This window comes from Zingiber officinale, chromosome 4A, assembly GCF_018446385.1.
Source record: "Zingiber officinale cultivar Zhangliang chromosome 4A, Zo_v1.1, whole genome shotgun sequence".
Classification (NCBI taxonomy): Eukaryota; Viridiplantae; Streptophyta; class Magnoliopsida; order Zingiberales; family Zingiberaceae; genus Zingiber; species Zingiber officinale.
In genome coordinates this window covers 121663795-121677726 of record NC_055992.1, presented here as the reverse complement: position 1 = coordinate 121677726, position 13932 = coordinate 121663795, and the positions used below count along the sequence as shown (strand labels likewise).

Genomic DNA, 13932 nt, shown 5'->3' with positions numbered 1-13932 from the left:
GGGCTATGACTCGAGCACATGAGCATAAGATGAGAGTTGCAGAAATGAGGATGTTAAGGTGGATGTGTGGACATACGAAGATGGACAAAATAAGGAATGAGAGCATTAGAGAGAAAGTCGGAGTTGCATCTATTAAGGACAAACTCCGATAGACACGTTTAAGATGGTACGGACATATACTTAGACGACCAATAAATACTCCAGTTAGGCGATGTGAAACCATGATAAACATGCATATCAAACGAGGAAGAGGACGACCAAAAAAGACTTCGTTAGCAACAATAAAACAAGATAAAATTTATTTAAATATAGATGATAATATAATAGGAGATAGGGCTCAATGGCGTAAAAGGATTCATGCAGCCGACCCCACCTAGTGAGAAAAGGCTTGGTTGTTGTTGTTGTTGTTTGTTGTTGTCTTTCTATCCTATATATCTAGATTGAACAATATGAGGCATAGACCGTGTCATCCTCTAATCAATCTAAATCTTGAACTCTAAGTAGACTCACTCAATCAAATGAGCTCAATATCTCATATTGACTCATTTGGGCATAACCATGCACTTCGTGGTCTCACTCTATCAAGAATATCGATGTCACTCCCGTCATATAGGAGGGATAGATCTCACCTACATCACTCACATCCCTCCGCATAATTTGTTATATACCCAGTAATCACCTTTATAGTCCACCCAGTTACGGGTGATGTTTGACGAAGCCAAAGTACGTAACTCCTTATGTAGGAAACTATGGTGACTTCAGGTCCAAAGACTAATAGTCATACTAATAGCCATATAAGAAAGTATATGACACTTATATAACGATCCATGATACTTTCTCATGGCGGGTCATTCAGTATACATTCTCCAATGCATACCCATGTGTCAACTTGATATCTCCATATCCATGACTTGTGAGATCAAGTCATCGAGTTGACCTACATGCTAGTCTCGTCGTATTAACATTGTCCCTGAATGTTAATACTTGACTATGAATGATTAAGAGTAGTGTTCCCTATATCATCTCACTATTGATTCAACCAATCGATTGATATAGGTAAGAACCTTCTACTCAAGGACGCTATTATACTTAGTTATTTGGCACCAATACAAGTAAGTATAATAACAAAAAATAAATACCTTTATTTATATACGAGAATATGATACAACGAGTCCATACAACAATCATCAAATGATTGGCTCTAGGGCTCTAATTAACATAATGGAGTCCGGAATAGTGCTCGATGGAATGAGATCGGTGCATTAGGGGCTTCCCTATAGGTGTCGATTGACTTCTTAGTCTTCTCCCGAGTGGCTATTTGGTCCACTCACTCTACTCGTTCAGTCGACCGGCCTGCAGCTGATGTCGTAGGTTCTGGTGCTAAGCGTTCAACCAATGCTTATTGTTGTTGTTGTTGTTGTTGTTGCTCCACTATCTTCACTGCTCGGTCTTGTATCAGCGCGTTGAGCTCTTCTTGTGTCAGCGTCACCGTATGGTGTCGTCCAGTATCTTCCATCTCCTCATTTTGGATGCAGGCTACGTTCCCACAGACAACGCTAAAATGATCCTGTCCGAAAGCGGGCTAGTGGAAAGTTGGAAGTGACAGCTTTGCTGACCGGATGTGGATTCTGCTCCGCTCTGCATAACAAACGTCGTCAATGCCGAGCTAGGGAAGGGGTCCCCGACGTTGGCCCTCCAACGCCCAAGTCAGTCGTTGGAATGTGGAGAATAAGTGGAGAAACAGTAGAATTATGCGCAAACAGTAGATAACGCGCACCTCTGCCTGGTGGACAATATGCACGTTCCTCGAAGCGTGGGCACACTCTCCGATATGCGTGTGGTCACATTCTCTAATATGTTCGTGGTCACGTCCCCCATGTTCCAACATGCACGGTCCACCTGTCCTGTTGCTTGTCCGAACTGGTCAGCCGCTCAGCACTAGGACTCCTTCGCCCATCCGGCTCGGGGTAAGGCGATGGCATCTCTCGACATTGAACGCTCTAGGAAACATTGAGGCATCGGGTATGGAAGAGCTTGTCCGATCAAGAGGGACAAGTCACCACTTGGAATCATCACACAGAAGAGTAGCCGAAGCTGATCGAGCGAAGGAGTCCTGGTGCCGAGTGGTTGACCCGTTCGGACAAGCAGCAGGACAGGTGGACCATGCACGTTGGAACATAGGGGGTGTGACCATGAACATGTTGGAGTACGTGGCCACACACATATCGGAGAACGTGCCCATGCTTCGAGGAATGTGCACGTCATCCACCAGAGCTCTATATAAAGGGGAGTCCATCACAAGCGGAGATACGCATTATCTACTATTTGTGTATAATTCTACTATTTCTCCACTTCTTCTCCACATTCCAGCGACTGACTTGAGCATCGGAGGGCCAACACTGGGGACCCCTTTCTTGGCTTGGCATTGATGACGTTTGTTTTGTAGAGCGGAGAGGAATCTACATCCGGTCAGCAAAGTCGTCACTCCCAGCTTTCCACTCGCCCGCTTTCAGACAGGATCAAAAGCATTGTGATTAGAGCAGCCAATAAGCTAACTGAGCACTCGTGCCCTGAGCTACCAAGCAACAAATGGGTTGTTGCCGATCGGATTTGACCATGTGGTGGGTGATTGAAATTTGACTAATCTAGAAATGACACATGGATTTGATTGGATCCTTGTGATGAGGTTGCCGATTGGATACTATCAAGTCGAGCGGTCACTCGGTTTTGTTCCTGCCATTCGGAGCTTGTGTGGGGGCTGCCAATTTTGACTATCACTTTTGACTCCATTAGAACCGTCGATCGACAAATTTGATGCTACCATTTGTTGATCAGACGTTTGTGATGGAGCTCTCGATAGAATATCTGTCTTCATCCCTCAGATCCAGAATACCCGCTAAGTCAGGGAAAAATAATAATAGCAAATTGAGATGCTGACTAAGTATCTTGAAAGTGAGGATCTTATAAGGATGAAGACATGTGGGCTTCTAGCACAACAGTAATGATGCCTACAAAACTCTGATTTCTTGCTCCCGCACTATGGCAGTGCTTTGTTTGTCAAAATTCTCCAAAGTCATGACAATGGCAAAGAGTTCTTCAGTATCATCCATCTTTACATTCCAGATCAGGTGTAGTTCCCATAGATAATGTCAAACATGATCTCGTCCGAAAGCAGAGAAGAAAGTTGGCTAGGAAGGTGACTCTAATGTTGACTGCTTGAAGACTCTGATTCAGCAAAAAGTGACTGAGCGGTCCTACGTGTCAAAATAAGTTAGCAATCGGGAGGGGGTCCCGTCGTAGACCTTTCGACGCTCAAGTCAAAGATATGCTTGAATATGATGAACAGTAAATGAACAGTGGCTATGAGTGTGTAAAATTACATACCATCGCGTACCTATGCTTGTAGATAGAGATCCCCTTTTATAATGTTACTATTTATCTATGCATGAATCTCATGTGTTTTTAAAAAAAGACAGACTATAAAAATATTCTGACACCTTTCCTAAAATGAACTCGCAATCTCTACGTTTAACAGAGAGGAAACTTCTAATGTATAGCTTGCATGCAGAATATTCTGTATCCTCCGTGGCACAAAATGCCAAAAAAGAATGTTGAGTTGATGAACCATTAATGTGCTATAATGATAGGTCGGCTAAGTCCCCTCCATCGTCCAATCGGACCTTGCTTTCGGAGGGAGTCGGTTCTGATAAAGGATGTAGATCACCTTGAGGACTCGGCTCGATCAAGAAGAGTGACAGATTGACCAGAGTAATATATTGACCAGCGTGACGGATCGGCTAGAAAAAATAATGGTTCAACCTTGGTGGATCAGTTAGTCCAGTCAATTGATAAAAATGATCATTAACCTATCTTAATTTTGTCATGACTCAATCTACCGATTTAAGCTTCTTACTCTCATGGTGGTTCTTCCTATTCAACCTTGGTGCTTAGCATTCGGCCAGCACTTGTTGTTGTTGTTGTTGCTCCACTATCTTCACTGATTGGGCTTGTATCAGCGCGTCAAGCTCTTCTTGCTTCAGCGTCACCGTGTGGTGTCATCCAACGTCTTCCATCTCCTCATTTTGGATGCAAGCTACGTTCCCACAAACGACGTCAAAATGATCATATCCGAAAGCGGGCCAGTAGAAAGCTGGAAGTGACGGCTTCGCTGATCGAATGTGGGTTCCGCTCTGCTCTGCAAAACAAACACCGTCAATGCCGAGCCAGGGAAGGGTCCTGGCGTTGGCCCTCCGACGCTCAAGTCAATCGCTGGAATGTGGATAAGAAGTGGAGAAACGGTAGAATTATGCACAAACAGTAGATAACGCGCACCTCCGCTGGTGATGGACCCCCTTTATATAGAGCTTTAGTGGACGACGTGCATGTTCCTTGAAACGTGAGCACGCTCTCCGATATGTTTGTGGCCACGTTCTCCAACATGTTCGTGGTCACGCCCCCCATGTTCCAACGTGCACGGTCCACCTGTCATGCTGCTTGTCCGAACGGGTCAGCCGCTCGGCACCAGGACTCCTTCGCCCGTCTGGCTCGGGGTAAGGCGGTGACACCTCTCAACATCGTGCGCTCTAGGAAACATTGAGGCACCGGGTATGGAAGAGCTTGTCCGATCAAGAGGGACAAGTCACCGCTCAGAATCATCACACAAAAGAGTAGCCGAAGCCGATCGATTGAAGACTCTAATGTTGGCTGGGAAGGTGACTCTAATGTTGATTGATTGAAGACTCTGATTCAGCAAAAAGTGACTCTGAGTGATCCTACGTGTCAAAATGAGTGTTAGCAATCGGGTCAAGAAGGGGGTCCCATTGTAGACCTTTCGATGCTCAAGTCAAATATCTGCTTGAATATGATGAACAGTAAATGAACAGTGGCTATGAGTGTCTAAAATTGCATAACATCGCGTACCTATGCTTGTAGATAGAGATCCACTTTTATAGTGTTTCTATTTTTCTATGCATGAATCTCAAGCGTTTCTAAAAAAAAGACAGACTATAAAAATGTTCTGACACCTTTCCTAAAATGAACTCATAATCTTTATGTTTGGCAGAGAGGAAGCTTCTAATGTACAACTTGCATGCAGAATATTCTGTATCCTCCATGGTACAAAATGTCAAAAAGGAATGTTGAGCTGATGAACCATTAATGTACTGTGATGATAGGTCAGCTAAGTCCCCTCCATCGTCCAATCGGACCTTACTTTTGGAGGGAGTCGGTTCTGATAAAGGATGTAGATCACCTTGAGGACTCGGCTCGATCAAGAAGAGTGACAGATCGACAGAGTAATAGATTGACCAGCGTGACAGAAATAATGATTCAACCTTGGTGAATCAGTTAGTCTAGTCAATTGAGAAAAATGATCATTAATCTATCTTAAATTTGTCATGACTCAATCTACCGATTTAAGCTTCTTACTCTCATGGTGATTCTTACCATTCTCCATATCAGTAGCCAACCCATAACTATCATAACTAGCTATAATTCCAAAGTTATTACAATATAATACTGACCATAAATAAAATGTAACCATTATAAAAATCATCGCTACAAGAACAGCACTAAAATAAAAATATTTTTTAAAATAAAATAGATTGAAGTATAAGAAGACTCCATATCAATAATAAATTTAAAAAACGCCTTTTGATGATTTTTTTTTTTTAAAAAAAAGGTTTCAAGTCCTTCCAAACTTATCACTTATTATTATTGAAAAAGTAAGATTAAGCTTAAGATTAAAACTCAGGGCTCAAAATTAAAATAGCAGAAGAAGTTGGTCTTCATGACTAAAAGATTTTTTCAACTCAAAATCCTCGTATAAGTTATTATTACAATTTCCCCCCTGCCCTTCGACATTAAAGAGAAACAACGTACAAACAAAGATCATCAAAAAGAGGATGTGTATCCATTGTTAGGTGGACGAGAAGCTCAATTATGTTTAATTTGTACCCCAAAATTGGGGGAAAAGACATAATTTGAGCCCCACAATTAAAAATAAAGTAAAGAGGAATAGGGACTGAACACCAAATTGAGCTTGTCCTTGTCTGTTCGTCGTAATTTGATATTGCATCGTAATGATTAATTGTTTTAGATGATTTTTAAATGTTATTTATTTATTTTTTGTCTAAATTTTTTATTTAAAGGACAGCAGAATGAAAAATATCAACGGGGTTTTTCGCCCCGTATGTAAATAGGCCTTTTTTGTGGCCCATTTATAAGTGCATCGGCAACGAACTGCCAAGGTATCGAGTCGGAGCCCAACCCAAATCAACCCCACTCGGCGTCGCTGTTCTTTCGATCGGAGTCTTAAAACGGCGAGCGAAGGTGGAAGGATTTGCTTGATTCGTCGAATTGGAGTCCATTGAAAGATGGTGAGTTTCTAGCTTTCGCCGCCAGTTCTTCTGTAATTTCTCCTTTTGTTTTTCTTCTTCTGAAATTTGGCTTGATTTTGCTCCGATATCGTGCTGTGATTGCATCATTTTCGGTTCCGCACTTGTTTTTCTTTCGACGTTTTTGATCTGGTATTTTCTGGATCGTTTTGGTGGATCAGTTATTTTGTTCTAGGTTTGTTTGTTTTCTCGATTTGCATGAAATTCTTTTACATTTTCCTCTCTCTTGTCGAAAGATCTATTAGTTCCTTTCGATCAAATATGTCCCCATATATTTGTTGAATTTCTTCATTCAAAATTATCTTTTTGTAACTAATTACAGTATTGTCCGACAATTCCTAGTTTTGTGCTTGGGAATTATCTGCCCCAATTGGGTCTCCTTTTTCTATCTTTCGGTAAATAGTCGCATCGTGTTTCATCACAGTGAGGGTTTTCTTTTTAAGCAAAAGAAAAAAAAAACATTCCGCTGGCAAAGTTGAATGGGTTTTTCTCATTTATTGTCTCTTTGTTCTTCAGGTTCTTCTGCAGCCAGATCCGTTTCTTAATGAGCTTACTAGCATGTTTGAGCGCTCAACAGAGAAAGGATCTATCTGGGTCACCCTCAAGCGTTGTTAGTTGATCAAGTCCTTTTTTTTTGTTCACTAGCTACTTTTACCTAAGTTTCAGTTTTTAAGATGGAATACATAGTAATGTTATTTATGAGGATTTTTTTTTTTTGTTTGTTTTTTGCCCTTTCCCCCCACAAATAGCATCTATGAAGTGCAAGGCAACTAGGAACAAAATGGAGACTAGTGGGCAACCAATTGAGTATCGTTGCCTTGTTCGTGCTACTGATGGCAAGAAGACCATCTCTACTTCGGTAAGGTCTTAGCTGATGAACATTGTCTCTTAACTTCTAATATTTAAAAAATGTGCATACTTAACAATCACAGTTTGCAGCCAATGGAGAATAGTTAATTGCTTGTTAATTTATATATTTTTATGTCTCTTCTATACTACTTCGGTGCTATGGAAGTTAATTGTTATATATGCTTTTGATTCACTTGTTCATACATTTCCATCTCCAATCTTTCTTTCTTTCCTCCCCAAAATATAATGTATCTTTTGCAGTAATGATTACACTCATGAACATTTTTCATGGTCACTTGCAGTATTTGAGATTTTTTTTAGAAGTATTTTGGAGAAATAGTTGGAAGGTTGTTGCTTTAGATTGCTGCTGTTTTGATTGCTTATTTGCTGGATTAACTTTCCGTAATATATGCTACTCTTACTATTCCTGGTGAGATGATGGAGTCTGTACATGCTTATCCTTCAGTTTATTACTAACCATATTGGAATTCCAACCTCATTCCAGTAAGATACGATGGAGTGTGTACACGTTTCATTTTTTTGTTGTTTGTTTCTTTGATTATTATTCAGTCATCATTTATCAAGCTGAGTTGTTTCACATATTATTTGTTGGAAAGCATATTATTCTTCCATATATTTCAAATACTTCTAGAAAGAGTCTAGTTAGATCTTTTATCATACTTTGGCTTATTGATGTACTGAGTCTGCACCATAGATGGGTTTTGCCAATAACTTCATTATTAAATTTTCTTTTCATTTAGTGGTTTGTTTAATTTGTACTCTGAATGGCCCAGATGGTTAGTTATACCATGATGTGCTTTGTTCTAACCTTTTGGAAAAACTTCAACATTGTAACTATTATCGAACTATGTTTTTTTATAGCAATATCATGATTTTTTTTTCTTCTTCCTGACTAATCTACTTCACTTGGCAATTGTAACTTGTATCTTGTAGTGTTTTGTCCATAAGAAAATGAGATAGGACTCCTTTATCACTACCCATCTAAAGGTGCCTACATATTACCACCACCAGAGCCATCTTCATTATCATCATCAAGTTGTATTTATCCCAACTATTTTGGGCCTATTGGCCTCCATGCAAAGATACATCCTTAGTATTATTTAAGACTCAATTCAACTAGTGTTTTCTTTAATTAAAATTACTTTAATCAATTTAATTGCATCGTTGCTCTAATCAATCCAACTATAGTGGTGCATTTGGTTCACAGGAATTGTTATTCTATTCCTATGAATAGTTATTCTATTTCTATAAATTCTGGTGGAATAACACATTGGATTAGATTTCAGCTTTTAACCAGTGCTTTCTTTCTTTCCTATCTTCCTATCTTTTCTTGTTCTTCTTCATGTCTTTGCATATGGTATCTGACATGCTCAATAGCAAAAAAAATAAAAATAAAAATGCAGGAGTTGGACTAGCCAATCCCTACTATAGTTTACTTAATCATGTCATTATTGTACTGTGTCAACAAATCTGAAGACATAGTAATGGTGTGGCTAAAATAAGAACAATGATTTTCAGTTATTATTAGTTTCAACTTTCAAGGAAAAGTTATGATTTAGTTTAGAGGCTCTTGCCTGATATGCCAGTTAATTCATTGGCATGAACTAGATGATGAACATGCTTTACAATCTCAGTTTAAAGAATTGACAAGTAGACCAATTAATTACAATGAAATGAAAAATGACATGCAGTTTTGCTAACTGAAATGTTGATATCCTTACAACTTCTACTAATCACTAGTGAAGCCACTGTTCCTAGTTGAGCACCTCGAACTTAAATGCAATATGCATAGGTCACCTTCTGTAGAAAATTGTATTAAAAATGGAAGCTGTTAGCACTTATCTTATCTATCTCTAATCATCATGTTCCTATGACATACTTTTTGTCACTAGACAGATGAGTGATGTATTACTTTCAATACCATGAATTTTTGCTATTTCAATATAAAGGGATATTATGATATTTTGCTTCTGCTAAAATTAATGTGACATATCGAAATGTTCAGCTTTTCCTATTGGCCTGTAACTTGATTAGAATAAATCTTAGACAATTATAAGAAAGTTTTTTTTCTCACTCCACTCAGAAAACAAAATCTACTATTTTGTGATTGGTGTTGGTTTGCTGAATTACAATTAAAGACCCATATAGGGTCAGTATCAATGATTTTTATTTTTTGTTACTTGCTAGTTGTTAGGATACAAACATTCAACTAGAGATTATTAATTTTTTAATTGAGTTCTTATTTGCATTGCTTATATTGTACTCATTTTGGCCCAAAGGATCTGAAGAGTAACATGAAAACAAAGTTTAGATAAACATTGGTTGGTAAGCTTTTTTTTATTCTTAACATGTTTTGTTATTAGTGCTTTGCTCTTGGTAAGGGTTTGAATTGTGTCAGAATAGAAACTTGTGCTCCATTTCATTTGACAATGTTGAGATTTGTCAGTTTCTCCATCATATCTGAAGTTGTGTTTTCTCAATTGTCATCTTCTCAACGATTTCTCATCTCATTTGAACTTTAAATATACCAATGAGTTCATGATGCTTGCTTTTGAATGCCACTTACTGGTTGTTTTTTTAATTCATAAATGTTCTGCTAGCTTTCGGCAAAGGAATACCAGAAATTCCAAGCTTCTTATGCAACTGTTCTTAAAGCTCACATGAATGCTCTTAAGAAAAGGGAACGGAAGGATAGGAAGAAGACCGTCGAGCCTGAGAAGAAACAAGATTCATCCAAGTCAAACTCCTCGAAGAAGCGATCATTGTCAACCTTGAAGCCCTCAAAATGAGGCACAATTTGAGTTCTCAAGTCTGCAATTGGCCCCCTTCAAGGATGGTTAGAATGCTGCAACATTAATTAGTTTTCCATGACAATGAGGCAATTTTTGTGGATTCTGGAATGGATTTATACCCTTCAGAGGGAAATATCTCAACGTTCTTAAATTTTTCAGAAGACTGAATTTTACAACTGTTCAGTAATCATTAGTATTATTTGCTTGTCCTGTGTGAATTGTTAGAACGATTATTTGTCTGCTGCTTCTTTTTTATTTTTTTTAATGATTTATCTGATATTTTATCATTTTCGTATTAAACACTTCGGGTACAATTAAATAGTATTAGAGAGGATCGGATATATTATAAAAATTTTTTAACTTGAATTCAATCCAAATTAAAATTCATCTTGAAAATTCTAAACTTGAACTCGAATAATCTGACTAATTTGAATAACCTGTTTGACCTGATTTATTTATACTATTTTTTTTTTATAATTATTTACTTTTATCTTAACAAATCATTATCAGTGATATTAAGATTTTACTATTTATATATAAAAAATATTTTAATTTTTAAAATAAATTTTGATAATAACATTTTATTCAATTAAAAAAAGCCTAAATTTTAAATTCAGAACAACTAGAATCCAAATATGAAAATTCTCAATCCTATTTTTCAAATAGGATTGCCATATCATATCCATTTTTGACAAATTAGGACAAGAGTTTATTATTTTTTTAAAAAAATAATAGTCAAATTATCCTGAAAGTTACCAATAGGGTTGCCGTGCGGGAACACAAGCCCTCAATTTTTTAGGTATAAAAATTAAAAAAGAGATATAATACTTCCTAATTGATTAATTGGCCAGGTGAAAAAAGAATGATCCTTATTTAGACAAAAAAAAATATATTAATTTTTTTTAATGATACTAAATTGAGAAAAAATTATACCTCTTTATCCTTATAAAAATTAAGGATAATTATGATCAGGAATAATTTTTGTCTGACATAGAAGGTAAAGTATGGGTGGTTAGGGGACTGAAGGTAGTGTTCTTTTACTAAATTTCGATTTGGTTCAGATTTGGGAAATTGCTAGATGAAAATAAAGAATGCATTTTCATTTTCCAGAAATTCATAAAATAAATAAGAATTCTATAAGTAAAATTATTATTTACTTTATGGATCTACACAACTCATAAGGGTACAAATGAGTGACTAATCTTGCTCACATTTACTGTAATAAAGATGATTATATTTATTTCAAACATCTCTCATCTATCCGTAGATTATATATCAAAACTTCAAAAGGAGATAAAATACGTAGTTAGTTTATAAAACTATCATCCTCTAGTCAACTAAATATCCTAAGACAAATCCATTAAGATGAAATGATCACCTTAATAAACATAATTTAAATGAAAGTTTTAACCTTACAATATGACCATAAATATATATTATTTTTTACACTTGCAATTTTAGTTAATATTCATCAAAAGGAAATCATTAATATTTTTTCTTAATAGATTGCAAAGTTGGCTTATCTGAAAGTTCATAAATGGGGCAAACATGTGATGAAACAAAGAGGATGAACTCAAGCCTTGCACATTCCAAATAAGCAAATGCATGTAGATTCCTCAGCAAAACAATAATAGCTCAAATATGATCCTTCAAACACATTAGGACAGTGACAATCCATTCGACAAAGGAGGACATGACTACTATGCTGAAAAGAAATAAACTCGAGAGCTGCTCAAAACCTAGGACCACTCAGAGTTTCAACCTGCATCTTCAGATTTCTTGGACGCTCAAACCTATAAAAACAAGCAAATGAAATAAATAAACGTAACAAAAGAATCTATTTGATGATAGTAGCAGCTTGCTCAGCTGGTTTAGCAGACACAAAAATTGACTTTCTTGCAACGATAATTGGCAACCAACAAAACCAACAACATGCAGGTGCAATATCGATCTCCAATTGATTACGGATAAGAACTTAAAGAAAATGAGATATCAAACGCCTAGATTAATACTGGTGCACAATAATCTATGGAAGTAGCAGTAGAGCTAGCTTAGCAAACAAAAACCTTCTTGCATAACTGCTGTTGATAAATCGAACATCAAACACTCACCAGCAAAATGAGGTATCGAACATCTATAAGCACTTGTGCAGGATACCAGTAGCTGACTCAATAAGGTTAACTCACTAGCTGATTAGCTCACAAGACTGAGAAACCAAACTCCTTGCCTTAGGAATTTGATCATATCATAAACTCTTCCTAACATAATTTAAAGGGGAAAACAGATTTAAGTTTCTGATATTTTCTAGCTTACAAAAGATAAAGGCTTATACAATACTTCACTCTTTAGTCATTGTTGCTCTGTCAAAAATTTTCATATCTCAAACCCCAATGAAACTAGCATCTGAAATTATTGCATGTATACCTTCAACACTTTATTGTGAATTTTGAACTCTAGATAGCTTGCAGCCTATTTGATTTACTAGTGTTCAAAGTTAAGATGATTAATGCAAGATCACATTTTTCATAGTTCAGCCTTTGATTTTGTTTGTGTAGAACTCTGTATAAAAAAAATTAACCAAGTCACCATAACAGAAGTCGTCAAGTCTTCAAATAACTATGAAATAAAACAATAAAAGATTCATATAATATAAATTAAGGTAAATCCGATAAAGGTAAATAACAAACAGATGTCCATGCCGAAACCAACCTGGAGGAAGAGATTGCTTCAACTTGTTCGCCTTCTCAGAGTCAAACACACACAGTGTGTAGAGGTACTTGGAGCAGCGAACTTTGAACTTTACGACGTCCTTACCTCTTTTAATCTTCACTGATCGCGCATCTTTCCTTCTCGCAGTGAGAAGGAAATCCTTAATCTCATGGATCTGCTTCGGCTGCAAGTAGTGGAAATCAAAAATCATTATCTGAACCGTAGATACGACAAGACGATTGTTTCTGATAAAGGAAAAAATAAATATGGGCATTTTTAGTGGGAAAAAACTTAAATGTAAAGCAAGCGGTGATGATTCAGCCGTTAAAAATTCTTCTCGGAGTAGTTGAACGAAAAACTCAGATAAATCGAGACGATAACTGCACCAAGCGAGTTCATTTATCGATTCATTAAAGCTAAATTCACAAGATGAGATCCGAAACACAAATATACACCAAAATCTATCCCCGATACAAATTTTTTCTGCACAATCGCTACAAATGAGAGAAAATAATTGGAATAAACAAATACACGGCGGAAGAAAAGAAACATTACCATCCTCGAGCCGCTTCCGTGGCGATTAGGAGTCGATCTTGCGAAGCAACCGTGGCTGCGTTCGGAGGAGGGCGGACTTTAATATACGAAGGCAACCCTAATTTTGCAAAGCTGTGTCTTGGCTAATTACCTAGATACCCTTGTAATGGAACCCACCTATGTGGCAATGTGCGGGTCCCACGTATGGGACCCATATGTGTGTAAACCAATTAAGTCACTCGCAAGCTATTATCTCGGTTAAAAAAAAAAATCATTCGATTAAGCCTCAACATTTCGAACTTGGAAATATTATTGATGAAGCTCAAATTTAACAATATTTATTTCTCTAGCTCGTAAATACATTTATTTAAAGAAAATATAAAATTATCATGTTAACGGTCCCCTATAACCAACAGGAGCACATGTGACAAGTGCATGATAAGACAATGAAACTCTACGATTAATCCCTGCCCAACTCAAACACAATACCATACGTTTTTCATCTGTGTCAAATCCTTGGGGGTAATATGTTCAATTAAAGGCTCAAGAATATATCAATATATAGAGAGAAGAAATTTACCTTGTATATTTATGGACAATACAAATCAGAATGTCCGAAAATTTGTCCGGAC

The 13932-nt window shown here is 37.1% G+C and overlaps 2 protein-coding genes across 2 annotated transcripts; one reads left to right on the top strand and one right to left on the bottom strand.

Annotated features, from left to right (window-relative positions):
• Positions 1-6226: 6226 nt before the first annotated feature.
• Positions 6227-10267, top strand: LOC121970831 (signal recognition particle 14 kDa protein-like). The gene is made up of 4 exons (XM_042521809.1): positions 6227-6377; positions 6912-7005; positions 7145-7254; positions 9866-10267. The coding sequence occupies exons 1-4, from the start codon at positions 6375-6377 to the stop codon at positions 10052-10054; spliced, it is 396 nt and encodes a 131-aa protein (XP_042377743.1). The 5' UTR covers positions 6227-6374; the 3' UTR covers positions 10055-10267.
• Positions 10268-11611: 1344 nt separating this feature from the next.
• LOC121970830 (60S ribosomal protein L38) lies at positions 11612-13436 on the bottom strand. The gene is made up of 3 exons (XM_042521808.1): positions 13322-13436; positions 12767-12950; positions 11612-11850 (listed from the first exon to the last, which is right to left on the bottom strand). The coding sequence occupies exons 1-3, from the start codon at positions 13322-13324 to the stop codon at positions 11828-11830; spliced, it is 210 nt and encodes a 69-aa protein (XP_042377742.1). The 5' UTR covers positions 13325-13436; the 3' UTR covers positions 11612-11827.
• Positions 13437-13932: the final 496 nt, after the last annotated feature.